General features: G+C 47.1%; 1 protein-coding gene across 3 annotated transcripts in view; it reads left to right on the top strand.

Moving 5' to 3' along the window:
• The window catches only part of Ttll10 (tubulin tyrosine ligase like 10), a 28,451-nt gene extending 8,533 nt beyond the window's left edge, over positions 1–19,918 (top strand). Inside the window, exons 2-15 of one of the 3 annotated variants that reach the window (XM_034502998.2) lie at positions 632–1,793; positions 1,895–1,957; positions 3,568–3,986; positions 4,641–4,721; positions 4,806–4,938; positions 5,078–5,196; positions 5,274–5,400; positions 6,456–6,541; positions 6,986–7,157; positions 8,053–8,224; positions 8,673–8,813; positions 14,704–14,820; positions 15,135–15,228; positions 15,519–19,918. In XM_034502998.2, the coding sequence (XP_034358889.2) occupies positions 1,792–1,793; positions 1,895–1,957; positions 3,568–3,986; positions 4,641–4,721; positions 4,806–4,938; positions 5,078–5,196; positions 5,274–5,400; positions 6,456–6,541; positions 6,986–7,157; positions 8,053–8,224; positions 8,673–8,813; positions 14,704–14,820; positions 15,135–15,228; positions 15,519–15,973 (2,181 nt within the window). In that variant the 5' untranslated portion in view covers positions 632–1,791 and the 3' untranslated portion in view covers positions 15,974–19,918. Of the gene's footprint in view, positions 1–631; positions 1,794–1,894; positions 1,958–3,567; positions 3,987–4,010; positions 4,384–4,640; positions 4,722–4,805; positions 4,939–5,077; positions 5,197–5,273; positions 5,401–6,455; positions 6,542–6,985; positions 7,158–8,052; positions 8,225–8,672; positions 8,814–14,703; positions 14,821–15,134; positions 15,229–15,518 lie in introns of those variants that run through there. The other 2 variants (XM_076933562.1, XM_076933563.1) reach the window with 2 other exon arrangements.
• Positions 19,919–22,941: the final 3,023 nt, after the last annotated feature.

A 22,941-nucleotide genomic window follows, 5' to 3' on the forward strand; every position in this document is an offset into this window, starting at 1 on the left:
CTCCTGAACAACACTCCCAGCTCCTAGAATGTGAATTGGAAAGGTCCTTCATACCCAGGATCAGAGACTGCTGGCTACTTGTCCAGAGCCTCTCCAGGGTTGGGTGTGCTACCTGTCTAGGCCTGGAGGCTATAAGCCCCAATAACTCAATCCAGGGCTTAGTAGAAGTACTATGTGCCACAGCCCCACCTGCAATCCCATTGTACTGCTAGTCTAAAGCAGACTCTTGAGCCAGCACTGGACTGACCACAAAGACCCCTACTCTCAGCACAGCATATGAAGGGCAGATCAATGGCAATAAGCAGTTTCACAAATAGAGAATGACAGCCTATGAGCCACTCCTATCACCACAGGACTCTGGGCACATCTGAGAGATGGTGCTCCTTCAGACATGCTGAGCACAAGCTCCCACACCGGCAGCTTAGACTAGGTAAGAGACCTCATGGGAGGAGCCACGTAAGTGACTGGGCACACCTAGCCTCTAAGGGGTGCTTGAGCTCCTTAACACTGGGCAGAACCACAAAAGAACCTAAGGTGAGGAGATTTAGAGGGTAGCTGAAGGCAACAGTTGTTTTCCAGAATTTCCAAGATATGCCCCTAGAAAGGGAATCCTCATATGTCCTTTTCTTAGTTCACAGGTCCTTTGGCTTACAGCCACACACCCATATCTCTGCTTCCTGCTGAGGAGGTCAACAGTCACTGGGTTGGAGTACACCTGGTTGATACGAGATGACTGCACCCAAGATTCTAACTCAGTCACATCTGTAGATCTCTTATTTTTAAAAAGGCACAGTCATGGACTCCAGGACTCATGATATGGTCCTCAGTTTTGGAAGCACCATGTAGCCCCTGTCAAGGTCTTGTGATTCTTACAAGGTTCTGAAAGATGACAAGGATCATATGGCTGAAAACTTGGGGTCAGAAGCAAGAGTTACACCAGGTCCCAAGGACCCCAGCAGGAAACTACAAATTGGCATCAAAGCCACTTTGAGCCATGCTTGGTGTCAGATCCTAGATCTTTAGGTCTGGATAAAGGAGTCCCTGTGAATACTCAAAATCATCTTGGAAGAATTCATGGGAGGATGGAAGAAGTGGGGCTATGCCCCAGGTTCAGATAGGGAGTGTGTACAAGACCCTTACTCAGCCACAGCATCCCCCCAGACTCCTCAGATCAATTTGACCCCTATTCTCCACCTCTTGCTTTGCCCAACATCTGTAAGGCTGCCCCTCAGCTCACACAATGGCTCCTTTTGCCATCCACCTAAAACTCTTGTTTACCTTTGGGCTGCTGCTGAATCATAGTTCCCTAGTAATAGTTGCTTGGAGACAGTTGCCAGGTCACCACTGTTGTATCCCAGCAGAGGGTTCCTAAGACCTTGCAGAGCAGGTAAGAGAGACTAGCTGGTTACCAGCTGAGGGTCCTGACTAGGACTGAGGCTGAGTCCTTGCCCTCCTGTGCCTCATTTTTAACCCTTTCAGGAAGTAGATAAACAAACAGGAGAGGATTGGGCAGAGACAGGGCAGCTTGGCTGAGCTCAGCCCTCTGCCAAGGCCACTCTCTCCAAACCCAAGTGTCTCAGCCAAGAAAGGAGTGTTTTGTGGGGTGGGACTGATCCATGTGGGCAACTCAAGTTCTGGGGAGGGCTGGGATCCCTTAGAAGGAGCTCTTTGCCTAGAGCCATGTCTGTCTCCCCCAGAACTGACCCCTCAGAAGGGCCACCTCCTGAGATCCACAGAGAACGCATCCCCAGACAGTGAGCGAAGCTTGGGAGGCACCAGCCCTTCAAAAAAATGTCAGCACCTTCTCAGAGCCCTGTATTGCCAAACATTTGTGTGTCTGGAGAAAACTTCAGCAGAACACTGACGTGGCCATTTTCTTGGCCATCTTCTTCAGGTTTAAACGCATCTGCTCATTGTACCGGGGTGTGATTTCCTGCCGGTCTTTTTATCTGACCAGGTAAAAATGTTTATTTTAAATTTATTATAAAGACTTCAGGCTTCTGTCTGGCTCCTTGCCTGGAGCTTTTCCTCAACTTTTTTTATAATATCATAAGACTCATAACCACACAATTTGCTTCAATATCAGACAACTTGCTTCCTGAAATAGTAACTGAAACTTTTACTGTAAAACTTCCTTTCTGGATCCTGGGTCTCATCCTCAGAGAGACCCTGAAACATGCTTTCTAGATAAAGACAGCAACTGGTTGCTTCCAAGTGTAGATGCTGTGTCCCAGTCCTTACTCTCTTGGGTAAATATATCCCTACTCATTAGGTTTTCTATGAAGTTTTTGTTATTTTGTGGGGTGTTTTTCTTGGTTTTGTTTTTTTAATTTTTGAGGGAGGGTTTCATGTGGCTCAGGCTGGTTGCCAACTTAAAGATTATCTTGAATTTCTGATCCTCCTCAAGTATTGGGATTATAAGTATGCAATACCATTCCTGGTGCAGGGAGTTAGATCTGGGATCACAGGATCTCTCTATGTAGCCTAGACTAGCTTCAAGCTTTTGGCAATCTCTTGTTTTCTGCCTCCCAAGTGCTGGGATTACAGGCTTGTGTCACCACACCTAGCTTAGTTTTAGTAAATATAATAAGTGACAAGAAATAATTCATAGCTGAATTCAATGTTAAAATAACAAGAATGTGAAACTAAGAAAGTGATTGCACAATCACACACCCACACCTACACTCCTGCCCAGTTTAAGAGCTTCTATCTCAGCCTCTTCCTGGGATCCGTTCTTTTCTCAGTGGGAAGGGATCTCCAGGCACTCCTGTCCTCTACAGAGGTATGAGTTTCTCGTTCCCAGGACTTTTCTCTCCATCCTACAGAACTTTAGGGATTTTTTTTTTCTTCTCCTGTTGATTTGGTGGGTGTAGAATTGCTAGACATACATAATGCCTGAATGGCTTGACTCTCCATGGTTGCTGTATTTGGCCTTTCTTTGCTGTCAGTCAGTCTATCCATGGACCTGTCTTCCTCCTTAGAGCTGACTTGCTTCTATCCAAAGGCCTCAGCTTGTCTTTCCCTTCTCAGTCACAGGGTCTATGTGGTATCTCTTCACTCACCCCTACCTAACAAACTGGGTTGGTTTTTTTTTTTTTTTTTTTTTTTTTTCCCTTGATGTGAAGCACACACTTTTGTCTAGGAATTTATTTTATTTTATTTTATTTTATTTTATTTTATTTCATTTCATTTCATTTCTTTTTTGGTTTTTCGAGACAGGGTTTCTCTGTGTAGCACTGGCTGTCCTGGAACTCACTCTGTAGACCAGGCTGGCCTCGAACTCAGAAATCCGCCTGCCTCTGCCTCCCAAGTAGGAATTAATTTTAAATGCCCTAAAGTGTTCCAAAGATGGCAAATAGAGAAAAGGGATAGCATCTGGGGCAGGGGTGGTAAGGGAAGAAGAGCTGATGGTAGCTATAGACAGCTTGTGTTAGTAGGACCTGGGCTGAGTTCTTGGGTAGCCATAAATTGATAGGACCTTTGTTTGGGGCGTGGAGCCTCTTTGACCTTCAAGTCTGCAGATGTACACCCTACCAGCGGCAAGACTGATGGGCAACCTCTTTGCAGCAGACACAGAGGCCACACTCGTGGAGGCCAGGACAGTCTTGGCCGAAGAAAACTCACTAGGCAGAGACGGGATGCAAAGATGGCCTTACACCCACAGGCCAGGAGGCCTCATGGCCATCACAGAGATGGAAGTGAAGCACAAGCTGAAGCTAAAGCCCAGGATATGGGGAGGCTTCCTTCCCCAAGTAGGGTGGGTGCAGCTGTCTGTCCCATCCAAGGGCTGGGACATCGGACTGCTCGAAGACCCCGAAGGGGTGTAGGGACTACATCTGCCTCAAGGGTTCCTCGCCCTGGTGCCCTTATGCCTGCAACACGCAGCCGTCCAAGATTCATCCACTGCCGGGGTCAGCCCCCTCGGACCCATGTCAGCTCCAAGAGACCCAAACGGTCCAGGATCCATAGCCACACTGAGGTGCCAGGTGAATGCAGAGGGGCCTTGGGACTGTTACACATACCCTCAAGTCAGGGCCTTCAGGGACAGCATCTCAGCCGGAAGAGATTAGGCTCACACTAGACCATGCCCATCCATCCATCCAAGCAGGCCCTGAGAGAAGCTAACAAGGGTCTACCTACTAGGGACACCATGTTCAAGAATCTGTAAGCTTTACCTGTCCGTGCCATCACAGTGAGCATTTACTACCCCAACCCATTTAGTGCAGTTTCTCATCTCTGCTGGTTGACCATAGACTCTTGAGTCACCCATGATGTCATTATAGACATTGTGACTCCTGCCCTCTGGAGACATCCCCACATCATGTTTGTATGGGCTCCTGTCTCACACTCTAGCCCACTCCCTGCATGGAGCCTTTCCTACTGGTAAGGAGGGTGGAGGTGGGGCCACCCTCTTCACTCCCTATGTAGTCTCCACACTATGTGGACTCTGCCTGATTTAAGGCTGGTAATGTCTCCTTTCTTGGGTGTAATGACCCTTAGGCCTCCTAGTCAGGTCTGTGTTGAGCTGAAGAAAGGTCCAGAGGGGTTGGGTTAGTTCCCAGCAGCTGCTGGCATTGGCTGGGCTCAGGCAGATTGAATGGGTATTTGCCAATTCCCCACCTGACACCACTGGTCTCCAGGCTGGACCCATGAGAAACGGATGGGGAGCAGTGTCGAGGAAGGGCTCCGGCCTGAGCTAAGTCAGCTGGACCAAGATGCAGGTGGGGCTTCTGGCAGCTGGGAGGGGCAGGAAAACCCCTGCTGAGCTAGAAACCAGGGGCCTCTGATCACTAACCTACCCACAGACGACCTGGAGGAAGAAGAAGCTGCTAGACTCCCAGTGACCTCCCCAGACGGGCTCCTGATGGAAGGAGACAAGCAGCCCAATCCTAGTCAGGGCCCTTTCTTCTACATCGGAGGCACCAATGGAGCATCAATGTGAGTGGAGTTTGGGCAGCCTGGTCTGTATTCTCATCCCTGGGATCTGGCCCAAGATGTTGCTATAGGCAGCCATTCCTGCCATGCTTCTTCAGGGAACTCTAAGTTCCCCCAGTTACTGCTGCCTTATACCCTGCAGAATCAGCAACTACTGTGAGAGCAAGGGCTGGCAACGCACTCAGGACAGCCACTGTGAAGACTACAAGCTAAAGTGGTGTGAGATCAAGTGCAGGGACAACTACTGCAGCTTCCGGGAAGGTAGGGGACATCACTGAGGAGAGGGGATGTGGCACAGCCTTAAGGTGTCATACACATATCCCTTCTTGTCTCACCAGGCCAGCAGTTGCTGTTCCAGCTCCCCAACAACAAACTGCTTACTACCAAGATTGGGTTGCTCAGTGCTCTTCGGGAGCATGCACGCGCTTTGAGCAAAGCCAGACTGCTGCCCAGTACCCAAGCCAAGTGAGCCCACTCTGCCAGCCCCAGAAGCATCCCACTTCTACCTACACCTGTCTCTTAGGACCATCCCCCCACCCCCACCCCCGTAAACTCACCACTCCCTCTGCAGCTCCTCAGCATTCACTATTCTACCCAAGATGTGGGTCAGTTATTAGTCCTAAGCACTCTCTTCACACATTCCACTTCTCTCTCCAATCTGCCTCTACTCCAGCACATGCCCACCATTTCCGACACAGATATCTATACTCTATGCCCACAATAGCCACCCAAGAATATCTTCCAGTAGTTGTTTCCCCGGAAGTCGTCCCCCAGGAGTCATCCATTGCTCCCACCTCACTTAGCCATCATTTTGTTCTTTCTTATTCATCCAGTTTCCTTCACCATTTATCCAAGCTGACCCACTCGATGATTCACTGATTACTTGTTCAGATCTGTCTATTCATCCAACCAAATATTTACCATCTGCCTCTTGAGGTAGCTTTTAGATCATGGACATCCATAACACCATCTTGACATCTGTGTGTCCAGCTGTCCTCTTCCTACTAACTTGTATCAGCAACTCAGAGCCATAATTCTAAGGCATCCACCTGCCCACCTACCTCTATGGCCATCTGTACTTTCATTCTGCACTTCCAAATGTGCTGGAAATAGGTACTCAGACCAGGATTTATGTCCCTTTGGGATGCAGATTTGAAAAGACGCCTTGGCCCACAGAAGTAGACTGCTGGGGGGCACTGTTTTGGCACTGGAAACCGACTGACATAGAAGGGAACAATTGGGAGAGAGAAAGCAGGGAGATGGGACAGAGGAACCACAGTGGGTTTGGTAGCCAGAAGGCTGGCTGCTTCAGAGAGGCTGAAAGTATGAGACACATATAAAAACGTTCTGCAAGGGTATAATCTAAGCAAAGGCCTAACATAGGAAATAGCTGAGAAGGCTGGAGGATACAACAGTAAACATCCCCTCCAGCTAGCCTACAGGTCAAACTACCAGATCACTGACCATGTCTGAGACAGAGGACAGCCCTCTTCATGTTTTTACCTCCTTGCTCTCCCAAGGGTCCTGAAAATGGAAGAGTTTTTTCCAGAGACCTATCGGCTGGACATCAGAGATGAGAGGCAGGCTTTCTTCACTCTGTTTGATGGTGAGAGGCCAATGGGTAGGGTCAGGCACACTAGAAGGGCAGTCAAGATTAGGGCTGGACCTTAGCAGGGTGGGGCAGGGCCAGACCTGGGAAAAGTAGAATAGTTCTTGAGAGGAAAGTGAAGCCAGGGCTTGGGATCCTAATGGTTTCTGATGTTAAAGAGTGGGAGAAAGAAGGGTTGTGGCCTTAGTTAGAGGTAGGAGTGTGGCAGGGTCAGGGCCATAGAAAGATCTTGGGTATGATCAAGGTGAGACAAAATAGTCCTATGATCTGGGTAATCAGGGTAATCAGACAGTGAAATCAGGGTAGGATCCAGTTTGGCTGTTTGGTGTGGTCTGGGCTGAGCAGAAAGGATAAGGAAAGAAAAGGTCAAGGCAGGGCAGGGTAAGGGATGGGAGGGGCAAGGAGTACTCAGGGCCACTGCTCAGGGGTTACTCCCTGCAGAAACCCAGATGTGGATCTGCAAGCCTACGGCCTCCAACCAGGGAAAGGGCATCTTTCTGATCAGGAGCCAGGAGGAGGCTGCTGCTCTGCAGGCCAAGACCCAGAGCATTGAGGACGACCCTATCTACCGCAAGATGCCCTTCCGTGCACCTCAGGCGAGAGTGGTGCAGAGGTGTGGGCATGGATGCCAGGAAGGGCTTGAGTCTCAGGCGGGGATAAGCCAGACTGGCTGTTGCTTGTGAATGCTGGTGATAGTCATCAGTAGTGCTGCCAAGCAGCCCTTGGCCATAGCAGGCTACAGTTCTTCCAACACCCAACCAACCTGCCTCGAGCAGCCCACATCTAGACCCATAAACTGTGAGGGGGGTGAGGGTGGGGTATTCACATTTAGCTGGGGTGGCAGGGAAGTCTGCCCCTAAACACAGGCTCCTCCAAGGAGGGGAAGCCAAGGATGGTTTGGTTCCTTTGTCCTCTGCTCTGCAGCTGTCTTTCTATTCTCCAGCCCAGCCAGCCAGCTACAGCCTATCTGCAACACAGAGCTGACCAATGACTCATCTGCCTACAGTGGGGTCCAGTTCCTCAGTTTCACATGGGACTAGGAGGGAAAACTCAGCTCATACTTAGAAAAGTCCCAATAGAGCCTTATCCTCTACCAATATGGACCCTTTCTCTGGCCACAGCTGCCATCGGCTACCCCTTTTCCCTTCCAAAGGGCCCTTCCAAGCATGCTCGCCCTACCTTCAGTCTTGAAGATGTGAAGTTTCTTATGTGGAATGTCCTCTCCCATCACCAAAGCCATTCACCATTCACTGGTCCAATGTCAGTCTCCCTCCTCCAGACAGCCCTCCCTGCCACAGGGGCCCAATCTGCTCCCAAAAGCTTCCTAGTAAGAGCTGCACCAGACACAGCTCAAAGTCCCTCTACCCATGTTCAGCCAGTGGTCATGCCTGGGACAGGTGTGAGGCAACGACAAAATGGTCCTTGTGTGTGTGTGTGGGGGGGGGGTGACAGATCTAGGCCAACTGGCCAAACAACTCAGCCCCAGGTGCCCCTGTGGTACCCTCTAGATATGTCCAGAACCCGCTGCTCCTAGACGGGAAGAAGTTTGACGTGCGATCCTACATGCTCATTGCCTGTGCCATGCCCTACATGGTCTTCTTTGGCCATGGCTATGCCCGCCTCACCCTCAGCCTGTATAACCCTCATTCCAGTGACCTCAGTGGTCATTTGACCAATCAGGTAAGAACCCCTTATAGGAGAAGTCCTTTTACTATAGGTGTGGATGGCCTCAGAGAAAGAGTCTCATTGTTTAGGAACACAGAGGAAGAATCTAGTTATAGACTGCCTGCCTGGGCATGGAAGTAGCCTAGTAGCTACTTCCTTTGCCCCAATAGATACTCAGGTGTCCTAAGTACCTTAGAGCTGAAATCCTTGAGTCAGCTGCCATTGGTGTGCTGATCAAAGGCCTAATTAAGGGGAGGGTCTGGAACAAAGATTCCTTGTTCGTGGTCTGTGGGGATTTGCTGACTGGGAAGTTTGAAGGCATAAAGGTGTATGCACAAGGGTCTCCTGGCAGTTCTCATGGGAGATGGGAATGGAGCTCTGGTGAGGGTCAGAAGGTGAGGGTAAGGCCTTCATAGAGGGATACCTTACCTAGGGTGACCTCTCGGCTCTGCTTGTGTTGTAGTTCATGCAGAAGAAGAGTCCCCTGTACATGCTGCTGAAAGAGAGCACTGTGTGGAGCATGGAGCATCTCAACCGATACATCAATGACAAATTTAGGAAGACCAAGGGCCTCCCCAGAGATTGGGTCTTCACCACTTTCACGGTCAGTCTAGCTTTGTGTCGTGCTTTGTGTGCATGCCGCCTATGGGTTGGGCTAGGCACATGGCTTTTTATGAGTCTTTGAAGCATGTGTAGAGGCACTGAAGCCATGCCTAATTTTTCAGGTATAATTTTCTATATCAAGTTGAAGGGGCAAAAGTAGATATTCTTGCATTTCTTCTGACATAAGGGGAAGGCTCACAAATTCCCTTCTCTCCCTAGTTTGCTAAGCATTTTAAAGGGTAGGTTGCTGGGTATTGTAAAATGTTGTTTGTATACTGATTAAGATGGTCGTGCTGTTTTTCCTTCATTCTATTCATGTGTATTGCATTGATTGCTTTTCACTATTCTTATATTTTTGGGATAAATTCCAGGTGGTAGTAGTATATGATAATTCAACTGTACTTCTAGGTTTGATTTTATTGTATTTAAGTATTTTTGTGTTGATGCACATAAGTAATCCTGACCTATAGCTTTCTTTAGTATTTTACCTGATTTTGATATAAAAATATATCATATCCCTTCATATATAAAATATCTGAAATAATCAACTTATTCTGGCTCATAATCTTAGAGGTCTGGAGACTGAGCAAGGTCTGCCACCTTATCTCACTCCTGCGATAATCTGCCCTGCTCAAATTTGAGAGACTATAGAAACTATAAAACAAAAATCTTTCCTAAAACAATGATTGGCACACTCAGGAAGCAGCCTGGACTTGGCTTTGTGGGAAGGTTTGTCACTGTGCCTACCACCACCCTCAAGCTCATTTCATTGTTGTCTACTAAGATTTTCTATTCTTGTTTGTTTTTAGATTTTTCTATTTACTTTGTTAGCTTTTCCTAGGGATTTTTCCAGTTCTCCTTGGTTATATAATGTGTTTGGTCTAACTACACTTACAATATTTCCTTAAATTCATTTTACTATGATAGGCATGCTGGTGCACACCTTTAATACCAACATTTGTGAGGCAGAGGCCAGCAGATTTCAGAGTCTGAAACCAGTCTTGTCTATATAGTTCCAAACCAATAATAGTTACATGATGAGATCTACCAAGGCGGGGAGAGGAGAGGAAAGAGAAGAAAAGGAGGAAGAGTTAGAAAAAGAAGAGGAGGAAGAAGAAGGGAGAGGGGAGGAGGGAGGAGGAGGAAGAGGAGGAGGTTGAGAAAGAGAAAGCCAGGAGGAAGGTAGGGTAACACAAAGCCTGTAATCTTACCATTTGTGAGGTAGAGACAGGAGTATCAGTAACTCAAGGTCATCGTCTACACAGAGAATTCAAAAGACACTCTGGTCTATGTGAGATTCTAGCTTAAACAAACAAAAAAAAACTGCTAAGGGCTAGGGTTCTGCTCAGCAGTAGAGCATTTGCCTATAATGCACAAGAGCCTTTGGTGCCAACTGACTACACACAAAAACAAATTAATGAAAACTTTTAATCCTAATATGTGCTGTATCTTAAAAATGTTCTCGTGAGGCTGAGGAGGCAGCTCTGTAGTTAAGGGCACTTTCTCTGTTTGCAAGCATGAGTTTAAATACCCAACAACCATATAAAAAGCCAGATGTAGCTGTGCGTGTCTGTAATTCCAGCACTGAAGAATGGTGACAAGTAGATCCTAAGACCTTGCTGACTAGCCAGCCTAGATTATAAAATGAAAGCGATGATTATATTATGAAAGAGAGATTATAGTTCACTGAGAAACTGTCTGGAGGCAAAAAGACAGAGTGATAAAAGAAGACACCCTAGGTCCTGCTGTGCTCTCTGGAGGAATATGTACAAGTGTGCACTTCTGCACACTCACATGCATATACCACACATACTGCACACACACACACCATACTACACAGGCAGGCACACATGCACACACACCTTCTTATGCATTGGAAAAGACCATATAACCCACTGTTCAATACAAGGTCCATAAAGGTCTGTGAAGTCTAGTTGTTTTGTTTTAAGAGAAAGTTGGATATGTACAGATCAGAGAACAACTTCATAGAGTTTTATTCAGGTGTTGTTTTGACCTCATTCTAACCACAGCATACGTATGCCTACATTCATATCCATTATATAAACACATACAATAATATTTAAAATAAGGGTTGGTAAGATAGCTAAGGTAGTAAGGGTGCTTGATGTCAAGCCTAACAACCTAAGTTTCATTCCCAGATCCATATGGTGGACGGAGAGTTCTAAAAGTTGTCCTTTGACCTCTGCATGTGTGCTGTGACCCTCCATGCCTCCTCCAAAAAGATGTAAAAAAATGTATTTAACATTGAGTATGGTGGCATATGGGGGAGACAGAAAGACAGAGAGACAGACAGCGGGAGAGATTGTAGCTAGGGTGATTATGTTACAGTGGACATGTGGAGATCAGAGGACAACTTCATAGTCAGTTCTGATATTGTACCTTAATATGGGTTCTAGGATCAAAGTCAGGTCACCAGGCTTGCACCATAAGCATCTTTATTCACTTAGCCATTCTATCAGTCAGCCCTGTTCAATTTGTGTGTGTGTGTGTGTGTTTGTGTGTGTGTGAGAGAGAGAGAGAGAGAGAGAGTGTGTGTGTGTGTGAGCTCTTTGGTCAAGTCTTCTGTTTACTCTTTGACCATCTATGTATATAGTCCATTTGTATCTTTTTTTGTTTGTTTTGTTGTTTTTCAAGACAGAGTTTCTCTGTGTAGCCCTGGCTGTCCTGGAACTCACTCTGTAGGTCAAGCTGGCCTTGAACTCACAGAGATCTACCTGCCTCTGTCTCCTGAGTGCTTAGATTAAAGGCATGTCCCACCCTCTGAGATGCTCATATGCTGTCTTATATTTAACTATATAATCACCTTTACTAGGGTTCTTTATTTTATTTTTTTAACATAAGTTCAAGTTACTGATAGAGGAACTACAGGGCAGGCATACCTTTATTTTTCCTTATGTGGAAATGTCTCTTTGGTTTTTGAGACTATGTCTCACCATGTAGACCAGGTTGGTTTTGAACTCATAAAAATCTGCCTGCCTCTCTGCCTTTCCAGTGCTGGAATTAAAGATATGTGCCACCACACCTGTCCATATGTGGAAATGTCTTAATTTCTCCATTGTTAGAAAATATTTTCAATTTTTTGTGTTTCAGTGCCTGCATATATATGTATGTATATGTATACACATATATATGTATATATGTATATATATACACATACACAAACACACACATATACATATATATGTATGTACCATATATGTGCTTGGTACTCACAGAAACCAGAAGAAGGCTTTGGATCCCTTGGAACTGGAGTTATAAGAGGTTGTAAGATGTCTGATGTAGACACTGGAAACTTAATTGCTGTCCTTTGCAAGAACAGCAAGTGCTCTAGACATTTGAGCCATTCTTCTAGCTCTTAACTTCTCCATTCTTGATTTGCTGGGCAAAGAACTTCTCTCTCTCTCTCTCTCTCTCTCTCTCTCTCTCTGTGTGTGTGTGTGTGTGTGTTCTGTGTGCTGTGTTTCTATGTGGTATATATACATGTAGCATGTATACACGGAGGCCTGTATTCCAGGTCATGTGTCTTTCCTCAACCACTCTCTACCTTTATTTTTTGAGACAGGGTCTCTTACTGAGCCTGAAGGTCATCAACTAAGCTCAAATGGCTAGACCATAAGCTTCAGGGGTCTGCCTGTTTTACCACCACTACCACTACCATCATCACCACCACCACTGAAGACTAGGGTTATAGGCATTCAATTGTCATGCCTGACTTCTAGGGGACTGAGCTCAATCTGTGTTTGTACAGCTGGCACTTTTCCAACTAAGCATTTTTTTTTCAGCCTTTAGAGATAGAATTCTTGGTTGTAGTTTTTTCTTTCAGCACTTTGAAAATATCATTTCATTTCCTCCTGGCCTCATAATTTCTGATGGGAAATTGACTATTAATCTTATTGGGTATCCTTTTTATGTGATGAATTGCTTCTCTCACTGATTTTAACATTCTCTTTGTCTTTTTACGATTTTGTATGTGCATGGACATATGCGTACAATTATGGAGGCCAGAGGTCAACATCAGGTGTTCCTCGTTCCTCAGGTGTCATCTGTCTTTTTTTTTTTTTTTTTTTTAAAGACAGGGTCATACTCATTAGCTTGAAGTTTTCTGATTAGATAAGGCCAGCAAACCTGAGGTCTCTGCCTTCCCTGCACAAGGACTACCAAAAAAAAAAAAAAAAAAAAAAAAAAAAAGAGTCACCATATTGGCTTACATGGCTTTTGGGGACTGAACTCAGGTCCTCATACCTGCATAGCATGCACTTTGCAGACTGGGCTATCTCCCAAGCCCTCTCTTCTTTTGAAAGTTTTCTTATGATAAGTCTAGAATTCATTCTGCTTGGGCTTCATCACACAATTTAAATTTAGAGATCAAATTTAGGAACCTTTCTTTCATTTCTTATAATGCTGTTCCCTTTCTTTCCTCCTGGGGTTCTCAGTGGATATATTATTTGCTAGAATAGTTTCCATCTCCAGACTTCTGAGGCTTAATTTTTTCATTACTTTTTATTTTCTTCAGACTAGATAATTTCAGCTGAGTTGCTTTCAAAATACTCAAATTTATAAACCCCTCTAGTGATTAGGCAAGCAAGAAATAGCAGAGTCATGTCATCCTTCTGCTTTGCTTTGCTCAGTCTGGGACTACAGACACGTGCTTCTATACCCAGTTCTGTGACTTAAAAATATTATTTTATGAATTTTACATATGGATATTTGGCCTACATGTATGTCTGTATACTAAGTGCATGCCTGGTACCCACAGAAGCCAGATTAAGAATGTCAGAACTGAAGTTACAGATGCTGTAATGTAGGTGCTTGGAATTGAACACAGGTCCTCTGGAAGAGCAAAGCAAGCACTTTTTTTTTGTTTTTTTGTTTTTTGTTTGAGACAGGGTTTCTCTGTGTAGCCCTGGCTGTCCTGGAACTCACTCTGTAGACCAGGCTGGCCTCGAACTCAGAAATCCGCCTGCCTCTGCCTCCTAAATGCTGGGATTAAAGGCGTGCGCCACCACCACCCGGCCAAAGCAAGCACTCTTAACCACGGAGCTATCTCTGAAGCTCCAAGATCTGTGCTATTTCTTTTTTCTTCTTTTCTTTTTTAAGAATTGTAGTCACTGTAGTTTTTTTATAGATATTCCAGTCTACTCCCTTTTAGACCTTATATTGCTTTACATTTTAATTGTGTTTTAAAAAATGTATTAAGGAGTGCATATACTGTGAGTACATGCCATGCACATGTGTAAAAGTCAGAGGACAACATATGGGAGTGCCATTTCTCTTTCTATTATGTGGGTTCCAGAGATCAAACTCAGGTTATGAGGCTTAGTGTCAGGCACCTTTTCCCACTGACCATTTTAATGGCATCTGTAATTTGTATCTCTTCTTTGCTATTTTCTGTTCCGTGAGATGTCAACTCTCCTTTGGTGTTTTCTAAACTCTTTCAACAAACCCCCAAACTTATGAAAACTAATAGCCGTAATGATTTGTAAATTGGATGTGTTCTGCTATTTATGATACTGAGATATATTTTTCATGGAATGAATCTAACCAGGACAGCTTGAAATACTATAATGTTCTCTGTCCTTATTAGGGTTTTATGTGTTCTAGTTGTCTGTCTCTCTTGCTGTGGGTTCTAATTTTCTTCACTTTTGTATCTCCTAGTACTTGCCTCACAGTAGAAACCCCATGATTTTGTTGAGTGAGTTTCTGACTGTGAGCCTGTAACTCTGAGCGTGTTGAAGTGTGGGGCGTGCAGTTTCAGCCGTGCAGGTGAGGGTGAGGGGTGCAAGTGAGAGGTGTGACTGATTGTTCAGGCCTAGGAGATTTCATCTGGGCCAACAGGTGACATCCAGGATCCCTCCCTACTTTACCCACAGAAGCGGATGCAGCAGATCATGTCCCATTGCTTCCTGGCTGTCAAGTCCAAGCTGGAGTGCAAGCTGGGTTACTTTGACCTCATTGGCTGTGATTTCCTGATTGATGAAAACTTCAAGGTGCTGTCTTGGGAAGAGGAGGTCTGGTAGGCAGGTGCAAGGAGGTAGGGCCCTTGCTGAGCATATAAGCGTGCCCAGTGGGTGGACTCAACCCTAGACTTGGATGCACGCATAAAACTGGTCTACTGGAACTGAGCAGCTCTCAAGATCAGTCTTAACTCCTTGAGCAAACAAGGAGAACAAAGCCATGGAAAGATACAATCCGCCCAGAATCCCAGAATTACATGGCTTAATAGGGACCAGAGCCCCAGCTTCTTAACTGCCAACCTGGCAGGAAGTGGGTAGAGAATGATACTGACCACTGTCTGCTACAGGTGTGGCTGTTGGAGATGAACTCCAACCCTGCCCTACATACCAATTGTGAAGTCCTGAAGGAGGTGATCCCTGGAGTGGTTATGGAGACCTTGGGTGAGCTCTGGGCAGCCCCACACCACAACTTTCCCATATTTTTCCCCCCAGTTCTCAGCACCCTATCCTACTTGCCTCCAAGTTCAGACTCCACAAGTCTGGTTTTCCAGCGCTCCATAATCTGTATGGAAGCCAAACCTTCTGCTCATACTTCTCTGTCACTTCACCCACCTATATCCAATCCCTCACAAACCCCTCTCTTCCTCCCTTGTTTCTAGACATGCAGAGAGGTTGCTTGCTCCAAATTGCTCTCTCACCATTCATCTTGTCGCTCCCCTGCCTTCCCACAGACCTGGCGCTTGAGACCTGCCAAAAGAGCTTGCACAGTCAGAAGATGCTGCCTCTGACGTCACAGCGTCGCTTTGTGCTCCTTTACAACGGCGAGACTACGGACTTGTGGCCGCGCTTGGGGAGCTCGCGCCCACTTATCCGCTTGCCTTACCCTAACCCTAACCCTCCCCGGCCCACCTGTGAAGTCTCATCCTCTGCGCTTTCCTCGGCACGTGCCACTATCGCAGAACGGCCTGGTGCACGCAAGCTGATGCCTTCCAGGGGACCTCCCATATGTGCCTCCCGCAAATCGCGGCTGTCTGACTTGGGCGGTAGCTCCATAGCAGAGTCTGAGCCCTCTCTCTGTTCTGGGACACTGGAAAGCAGCAGGGACACAACCGGGGAACCCTCCCTGGGGCCGCCCGAGGAAGAGCGCGAGGAGGAACAGAGGAGCACGAGCCATCGAGGCTCCTAGCAGCCACAAGCATCCAGCGGCCCTGCACCTTGCCGTGCCCTCTCCGGGACCTATAAAAGCTACTTTGTGACAAACGCGACCTCCAGAAGCCGGTCCCATCTGGGCGCCCCAAGCTCTTTTGTCCCCGCTTCTCTATTTGTTCCTTGGTTGTCCTTAGAGGAAGGAGAGGGAAGCTGAATGGGAATGAGTCCTTCCGGAAGAGAAAAACTCCACTAGTCTTTTTCTCTGTTACTCATTGTCTAGGCTCCTGAAACTCCACGGCCTTCATGGCCTCTGCAGCCTGACACTGGGACCCACCTACTGTTCTGTGGAGTCCCTAGGAAAAGTCTTGGATGCCCAAGGAACTCTGGAAGTCCCACCTTACCCCATTACTATTCTGTTGCAGAGCTGGGGTTCATTCTTACCCTGCCCAACACCTTTCTTGTGGAACACTGTCTACAGCCAAAGCCCCCATTTCCTTACAAAGGCCCTGGAGTTTGTCAGGCGTGAGAGGCACAAAGGAGTTGGCTGTGTCATGGCAGTTCCCAGGAATGACTACTCTAAACTGGTATTAGTGATTAGTGCATTCTCCAGTGCTCATGCTCCCAGCTAGCATGGGGGTTTGAAAGAACACTGACCACCTCAAACCTCTGAGGTGTCCACGTCTTACACCAAAGCAACCAGGACACTGCCTGTAAGTCCCTCCAGCCAAACCCTGTCTTCTCAAGTTATCTCACCCCTACAAAACTCCAAAGAGGACCTCCCACAGATTTCCAGAAGGTCCTTCCTAGCTTAAATCCTCTCTTGCATATCCAAGGTGGCAGATTCCTCTTCCCTGCACTCCCTTCTAATTGTTAGTCCTAAACGTCAAAGCCTAGCTCTACCACAAATGTGGGAGGGGTGCCAGACTAGTCCCTGTTCTTTATTGGAGCAAAGCCCCTCAGTGGGTAAGGAACTCTTCCTGGTACAATAGTCTCAACTATGGCATGGTTTCTAGGCTACGACGGCCTGGCCACCACTAGAGGGCTCTGTCTACAGCAGCTGCTCTGGCAGAGGAACCTTTTAACCCGAAAACAAAAGGAACTGAGGCTCCAAGAGGCAAAGTGAGGCTCACAGGTCCCACAGGAAATGTCATGGAGACCCTACTTTATAGTTTGTGAACATCCCACATCTCTCCACCCCACCCCCTCCACCCCCACAACCCTTCTCCATTCAGATTGCCTGTTCCACGCCGGGTGTTTCAGTCTACTCTTCCAGGTTCAGTCTTGCCGTTGTGGCCTGTAGAGCATGAGGTACAAGGTGCAGTGTAAGCAGTCTTGTCCTTATGTGGCCAAGTTCATGTCTCCAAAGCAGATTGTGGTTCCTCTTGGAAAGAGCCTGCCCCAGGCCGATGGGTCTCTGGGTATCTGCTCTGAAGTCCACTAAAGTTAGGAAAATGAACATGAGTCTCCCTAGGGCCTAAGTGCCTTGGCGTGTTATTGGGGTCAGGGCAACATTTCTGCTGGCTTCCATGGTGCTACATAGCCATGTCCCTTAGGGACACCTGTTACTGCATTGTCAACTGTGCCACCTCCAAGTTCTATGTTTTCCATAGACTCATAGTTCCTTGACCAAGTCAGAGCTGTGTTCCTTGATGGCATCACCAGTGTCATAAACATTTCTGATCTCAGTTGCCACATGGAGCTGCAGCCCTGGCTCCCACCCCTGGGGTGGTGTTAAGATGTCAGCATAGGTGACAAAGCTCTCAGGAAAGAGGTGCTTCCCACTGCTGTTGTGGGGACATGGAGCCTCTACTAGGACCCTGATGTGATAAATGCCTGTTGGCAGTAGCTTATCTGGTCCAAGCAGGGCCTCTGCCAACCAGAGGCTGTCCAAGGGCTTGGGCTACCTGCTACTGTTCATTCCTGGCAGCTGCAGAGCATGTCAATAAACATATCAGAGACCTGCTGCAGCGCACTCACCCAGGAGTAATGGCCCCATCTACCCTCTTCAGGTCCTCAAGTCCTTATAGCCTACATGTACGTCTCCTGGAGCCCTGAGTTTAGGACCACATAGAGCTCTGAGGAGTGAGAGGCTGTAGGACATCTGAGCATCTAGCCACCTGACAGATTTAAGATATTCCTAATATTCAAATAATATGACAGGACCAGGGTTTAGGGAGCAGATTGTGTCAAGACTAATCTGGCCTTACACTGATTGCCACTGGGGTTGGTGACCCAAGGAGAATAGAACAACTGGCAGCTTACTGTGCCTTCCACCATTGTCTCTCTCTCCTTCCCTCTTTGGGGGGAATCCTGTGACCCTACCATTAGTCAAGTATCCTCTACCATCAGAAGATACAGGGAATTGAGCCATTCATATCTCTGACCCAAGCATCCTGTATCTCCTGTGGTCCCTGCAGCCAGCACAGACCTTTACCACACACACATTGGAGCTGCCCGCAGTCAGAGTCTGGAGTTTTCTGAGCATTTTACCTTCAGCCAAACAATAGTGGGACATCTTAAATACCTACCCACCCCGGTCTCTCCCCATCTAAGAGGAGGGCCAGAATAGTTAGTGCCTGGTCTTCAGAAAAAAATCCCACTTTGTGGAGCTGCTTTGAAAGATGACCTGTGTGATGGTTTGTATATGCTCGGCCCAGGGAGTGGCACTATTAGGAGATGTGGCCTTTTTGGAGTAGGTGTGTCACTATGGGTATGGGTTTTAAGACCCTCATCCTAGCTGCCTGGAAGTGAGTATTCTGCTAGCAGCCTTCAGATGAAGATATAGAACTCTCAACTCCTGCACCATGCCTGCCTGGAAGCTGCCATGCTCCTGCCTTGTGATAATGGACTGAACCTCTGAACCTGTAAGCCAGCCCCAATTAAATGTTCTTATAAGGGTTGCCTTGGTCATGGTGTCTGTTCACAGCAGTAAAACCCTAAGACAGAAGCTGGTATAGGGACTGGGGTATTTCTGTGATAGGCCTGACCATGCTTTTGTTTGGAAGAATGTGGATTTTGGGACTTTGGATTTGGAAAGCAGTATAATGCTTTACGTGGGGCTTAATGGGCCATCCTAGTAGGAATATGGGAGACTTTGTTACTGAGAGTGATTTGAACTATGCAGACCTGGCCCAAGAGGTTTCAGTGGAGAATTTCAATATGTGGCTTAGAGACAGTTTTTGTGCTATTTTGGTGAAGAATGTGGCTACTTTTTGCCTTGGTCTGAAGAGTCTGCCTGAGGCTAAGGTGAAGAGACTCAGATTAATTGCATTGACAAAGGAAGTCTCAACAACATCCATCATAGATTTTGTTCTCTGCTTAATTCGCATGAAGAACATTTTAAACAAGCGTAGCAAGCTGATAAATGAAAAATATAAAATATGTGGTTCAAGTATTAAAGGGGCACCAGGAAGTGAAATGGAGCTGAATCCTGTGTTCAAGAGTATTAAATTGAGCTGGGCAGTGGTGGCGCATGCCTATAATCCCAGCACTTGGGAGGCAGAGGCAGGCGGATTTCTGAGTTCGAGGCCAGCCTGGTCTACAGAGTGAGTTCCAGGATAGCCAGGACTACACAGAGAAACCCTGTCTCTAAAAACGAAAACAAACAAACAAACAAAAAACCCCAAAAAACAAAAAGAAGAGAACAGGTAAAATCTTCTGGGAAGTGTTTTCTGAGAGCACAAAGAAGCTGTTTGTGTTCCAGAGATAACCAAGGTTGTACCTTTTGCTGTAGCTGTACTTGGTAATGTGTAAGAGTCACCCAGGTGGTGGTACTGGTTTTGAAGGCATGAAGGGGTCATGAAGGTCATCCTAGCTACTTGGGAGTCAGTCTTCTGCTAGCAACCTTCAGATGAAGATACAGAACTCTCAGCTCCTCCTGCACCATGCCTGCCTGGATGCTGCCATATTCTCTCCTTAATGATAATGAACTGATTCTCTGAACCTGTAAGCCAGCCCCAATTAAACTTTGTCCTTGGTCGTGGGTCTGGGATCTGTTCACAGCAGTAAAACCCTAAGACAAGCTGCTTCCCATAGAGGCTAGTGGCTGCCTAAGGAATAGTTTCTGGGATGTGAGCCTAGCCCAGTACAGGGAAGACCTAGAGATTGTAGTACCACCTGGTCAGTGGGAGCATACCTCAGCAGCTAGGGAGAGTTATTACCCACCTGCCCCTCAAGGTCTCTAGACAGCTGTCAGGAGCCTGGAGTTGGGGGAGGGGGTGCTGAGTTGTAAAAAGGAAGAGGCATCTCACAGGTCTTTGTCAGGCTAGGGCATGTTCCACTCTGATTGAGCAAAGGATGAGAGGTGAGAGGGTGGAGGCTGGGCTGGAGCCACCAGTTGTGGCCGGAAGCATTTCTGGGAACTGAGATGGCCTCTGGGTCTTTATCTGAGACTGAACAAAACTTACAAAATCAAGGTGAAGGGTGTGTGTGTGTGTGTGTGTGTGTGTGTGTGTGTGTCTGCTCTTGTTGTGGTTTTCCGGAAGAACTGGAGAGCAGCTACTGTCCGGTAGGGGTTTCTGGGAATTGCAGCAAGACTTCCCTCCCACTATTCTAGGCCAGGCAGAGTTACACTGTAGCTGCTTGTGTTCTCATGCCAATTATGTTAAATAAAGGGGGGGATGGGATAGGGGGTTCCTGGGTGGGGGTGGGGGTGGGAGTGGGAGAATGGGGTAAGGGGATAACATCTGAATTGTAAATAAAATATCCAATTTAAAAAAAAAAAAAAAAAAAAAACCCTGTTTGCAGTGTTCCCCCTCCTCCTGTCTCCAGTTGGTTTTTGACTGGTCAATAAAGTTACCAGCGGCCAATAGCTGGGCAGAGAGACAGGTGGGACTTTTAGGATTCCTGGGAAGGGACTGAGGAAGAGGGGATTTAGCCATGACTGGTAGGAGCCAGACCATGCTGAAAACAGCTGACATGTAGGGACAGGGGGAAAGTGGCCCCAGGTGGGCTGCCCAGCAGGGTCTAGAGCAGCAAAGATGAAATACAGATTTAGTAAGTATTAACTCATGAATATCGGAGGGAAGTGTGTGTAAGCCATGTGGAGTTAGGGAATGGTCCAGCCACTGACCTGCTTAAGGCACATTAAAAATAAGGCTGTGTATGTGTGTCTGTCTTTCTGGAATCCAGAGCATTTGAGTGGGTGGCAAGAAGCACGCAAGCTACCTTCCGGGAGTTTAGAGCAGATTAACAATCTACTGCTACACTACACCTAGCTGTTGTGGTTGTTAGACTATGCAGGTGGGCAAATACTTCAGAAGGCAGGTTCTGAAGTGGCCTCTGCAGTAGAATATTTTCATCAGGTCCTCTTCCCCACCTTCTAGCACCTCTGGATTTCACACCTGCTTGCAGTCATGGGCACTGTCCCTTTGCTACAGGTCCTCAGCTTCAGCCCTTGGGACCTGAACAGGCCCTGCACAGCTCACAGTTCTCAGTGAAAATCCCCAGATCTAACTCACAGGCTGGCATGGCTCATCTCATGCCCCTGAGGTGGACATGAGTGGAATGGGAGTTGCTGGCTTCAAGGCAAGGATACAGCAAAGACTATAGCACCCTTCACCATACCCTGCAGAATCTCCTACCATCTCATTATCACACTCATCAGCCACCCACAGGAGGAGTTTCCAGCAGATGCAGCCTGTGGGTATTTGTGCACACGTCATGATGTTTGGGGATGTCCGACCTGGGCAGTTCCAGAGTTCCTATGTCTCAGAACCTAGAGGTGCATGATGGGCAAGTTGGGAGGTGTCCCCAGACCCTGCTTCCCTTCTCAGGCTGGCTCTAGCCTTGCAGCTTGTATGTGACTCCTCACCCACTCAGTAGGGGACAGAAGAGGCAGCTCCAGGCTATGAAGGTGCTAGTACATCTCTAAGTGACTTCATGTGGCCCTGAGCTCTTTGTGTTCTGATCCCAGTGTCGTCCACTTCGGAGGCAAGTTTTCCACCTCCTCCTCCAGTTTCTCCCAGAAGCCTGTGTGCCAATGGGGCTGTTAGCATCAGAGGTTGAAGATTCATCCCCCACCCCCACCCCCCGAAACCCCCTTTTACCTGCTATGAGATAAGACAGAGGCACTAAAGTGGGGGATGGGCTGAGTAAATATACAGGTGTGCCGATGTCTCAAGTGTGCTGTCAAGACACCTGGCCTCTGGCCTGCTACTCCCTGGACATCTTGACAAGATGACCTTACTGATTTTTTTTTCCCTTGAGATAGGGTCTCACTATGTAGCTATGGCTGACCTAGAATTCACTATGTAGACCAGTGTGGCCTCAAACTCCTGAGATCAAAGTGCCTCTGCCTCCCAAGTGCTGGGATCAAAGGCAGGCACTATTATGGCAGTTCTTATTGAATCTTTCTATGAGCAGCCCCAACAACTACCATGAACTGGGAAGGATGCTTTGCTGGGAATGTCTCATAGAACCATTCACTTCAGAGAATTTGCCTCATGCCAGAAGTTGCTCAGTATGGAAACTGGCCAAGCCTAAGTTTGAAGCAGTTAGGCCAGGGCAAATGTCCTAAATGATTTGAACAAAAGGCCAAGAGAGACAGGAGAGCTGGCTCAGGAGTAAGAGCACCTGCTCCTCTCCCAGAGGACCTGGATTCGGCTCCCAGAACCCACATGGTGGCTCACAATTGTCCATAATTCCTGCTCCAAAAAGTTATACATGATACACAGAAACTTACAAAGGCCAGATAAATACACATAAATTTTAAAAAAAGAGAGAGAGAAGCAAAGAAGCAAAGAAGGCAGGTATTAGGTATTTGGTACAGAGTATCACTTTTTTTTTTTTTTTTTTTTTTTTTTTTTTTTTGGTTTTTTGAGACAGGGTTGGTCTGTGTAGTCCTGGCTGTCCTGGAATTCGCTCTGTAGTCCAGGCTGGCCTTGAACTCAGAAATCCGCCTGCCTCTGCCTCCCAAGTGCTGGGATTAAAGGCGTGCACCGCTGCCACCACCCAGCGAGTATCACTTTCTAAAAGACTCCTGTCCCTATTGAGGGTTTGTGGCCA

This window comes from Arvicanthis niloticus, chromosome 5 (genome assembly GCF_011762505.2).
Source record: "Arvicanthis niloticus isolate mArvNil1 chromosome 5, mArvNil1.pat.X, whole genome shotgun sequence".
Classification (NCBI taxonomy): domain Eukaryota; kingdom Metazoa; phylum Chordata; class Mammalia; order Rodentia; family Muridae; genus Arvicanthis; species Arvicanthis niloticus.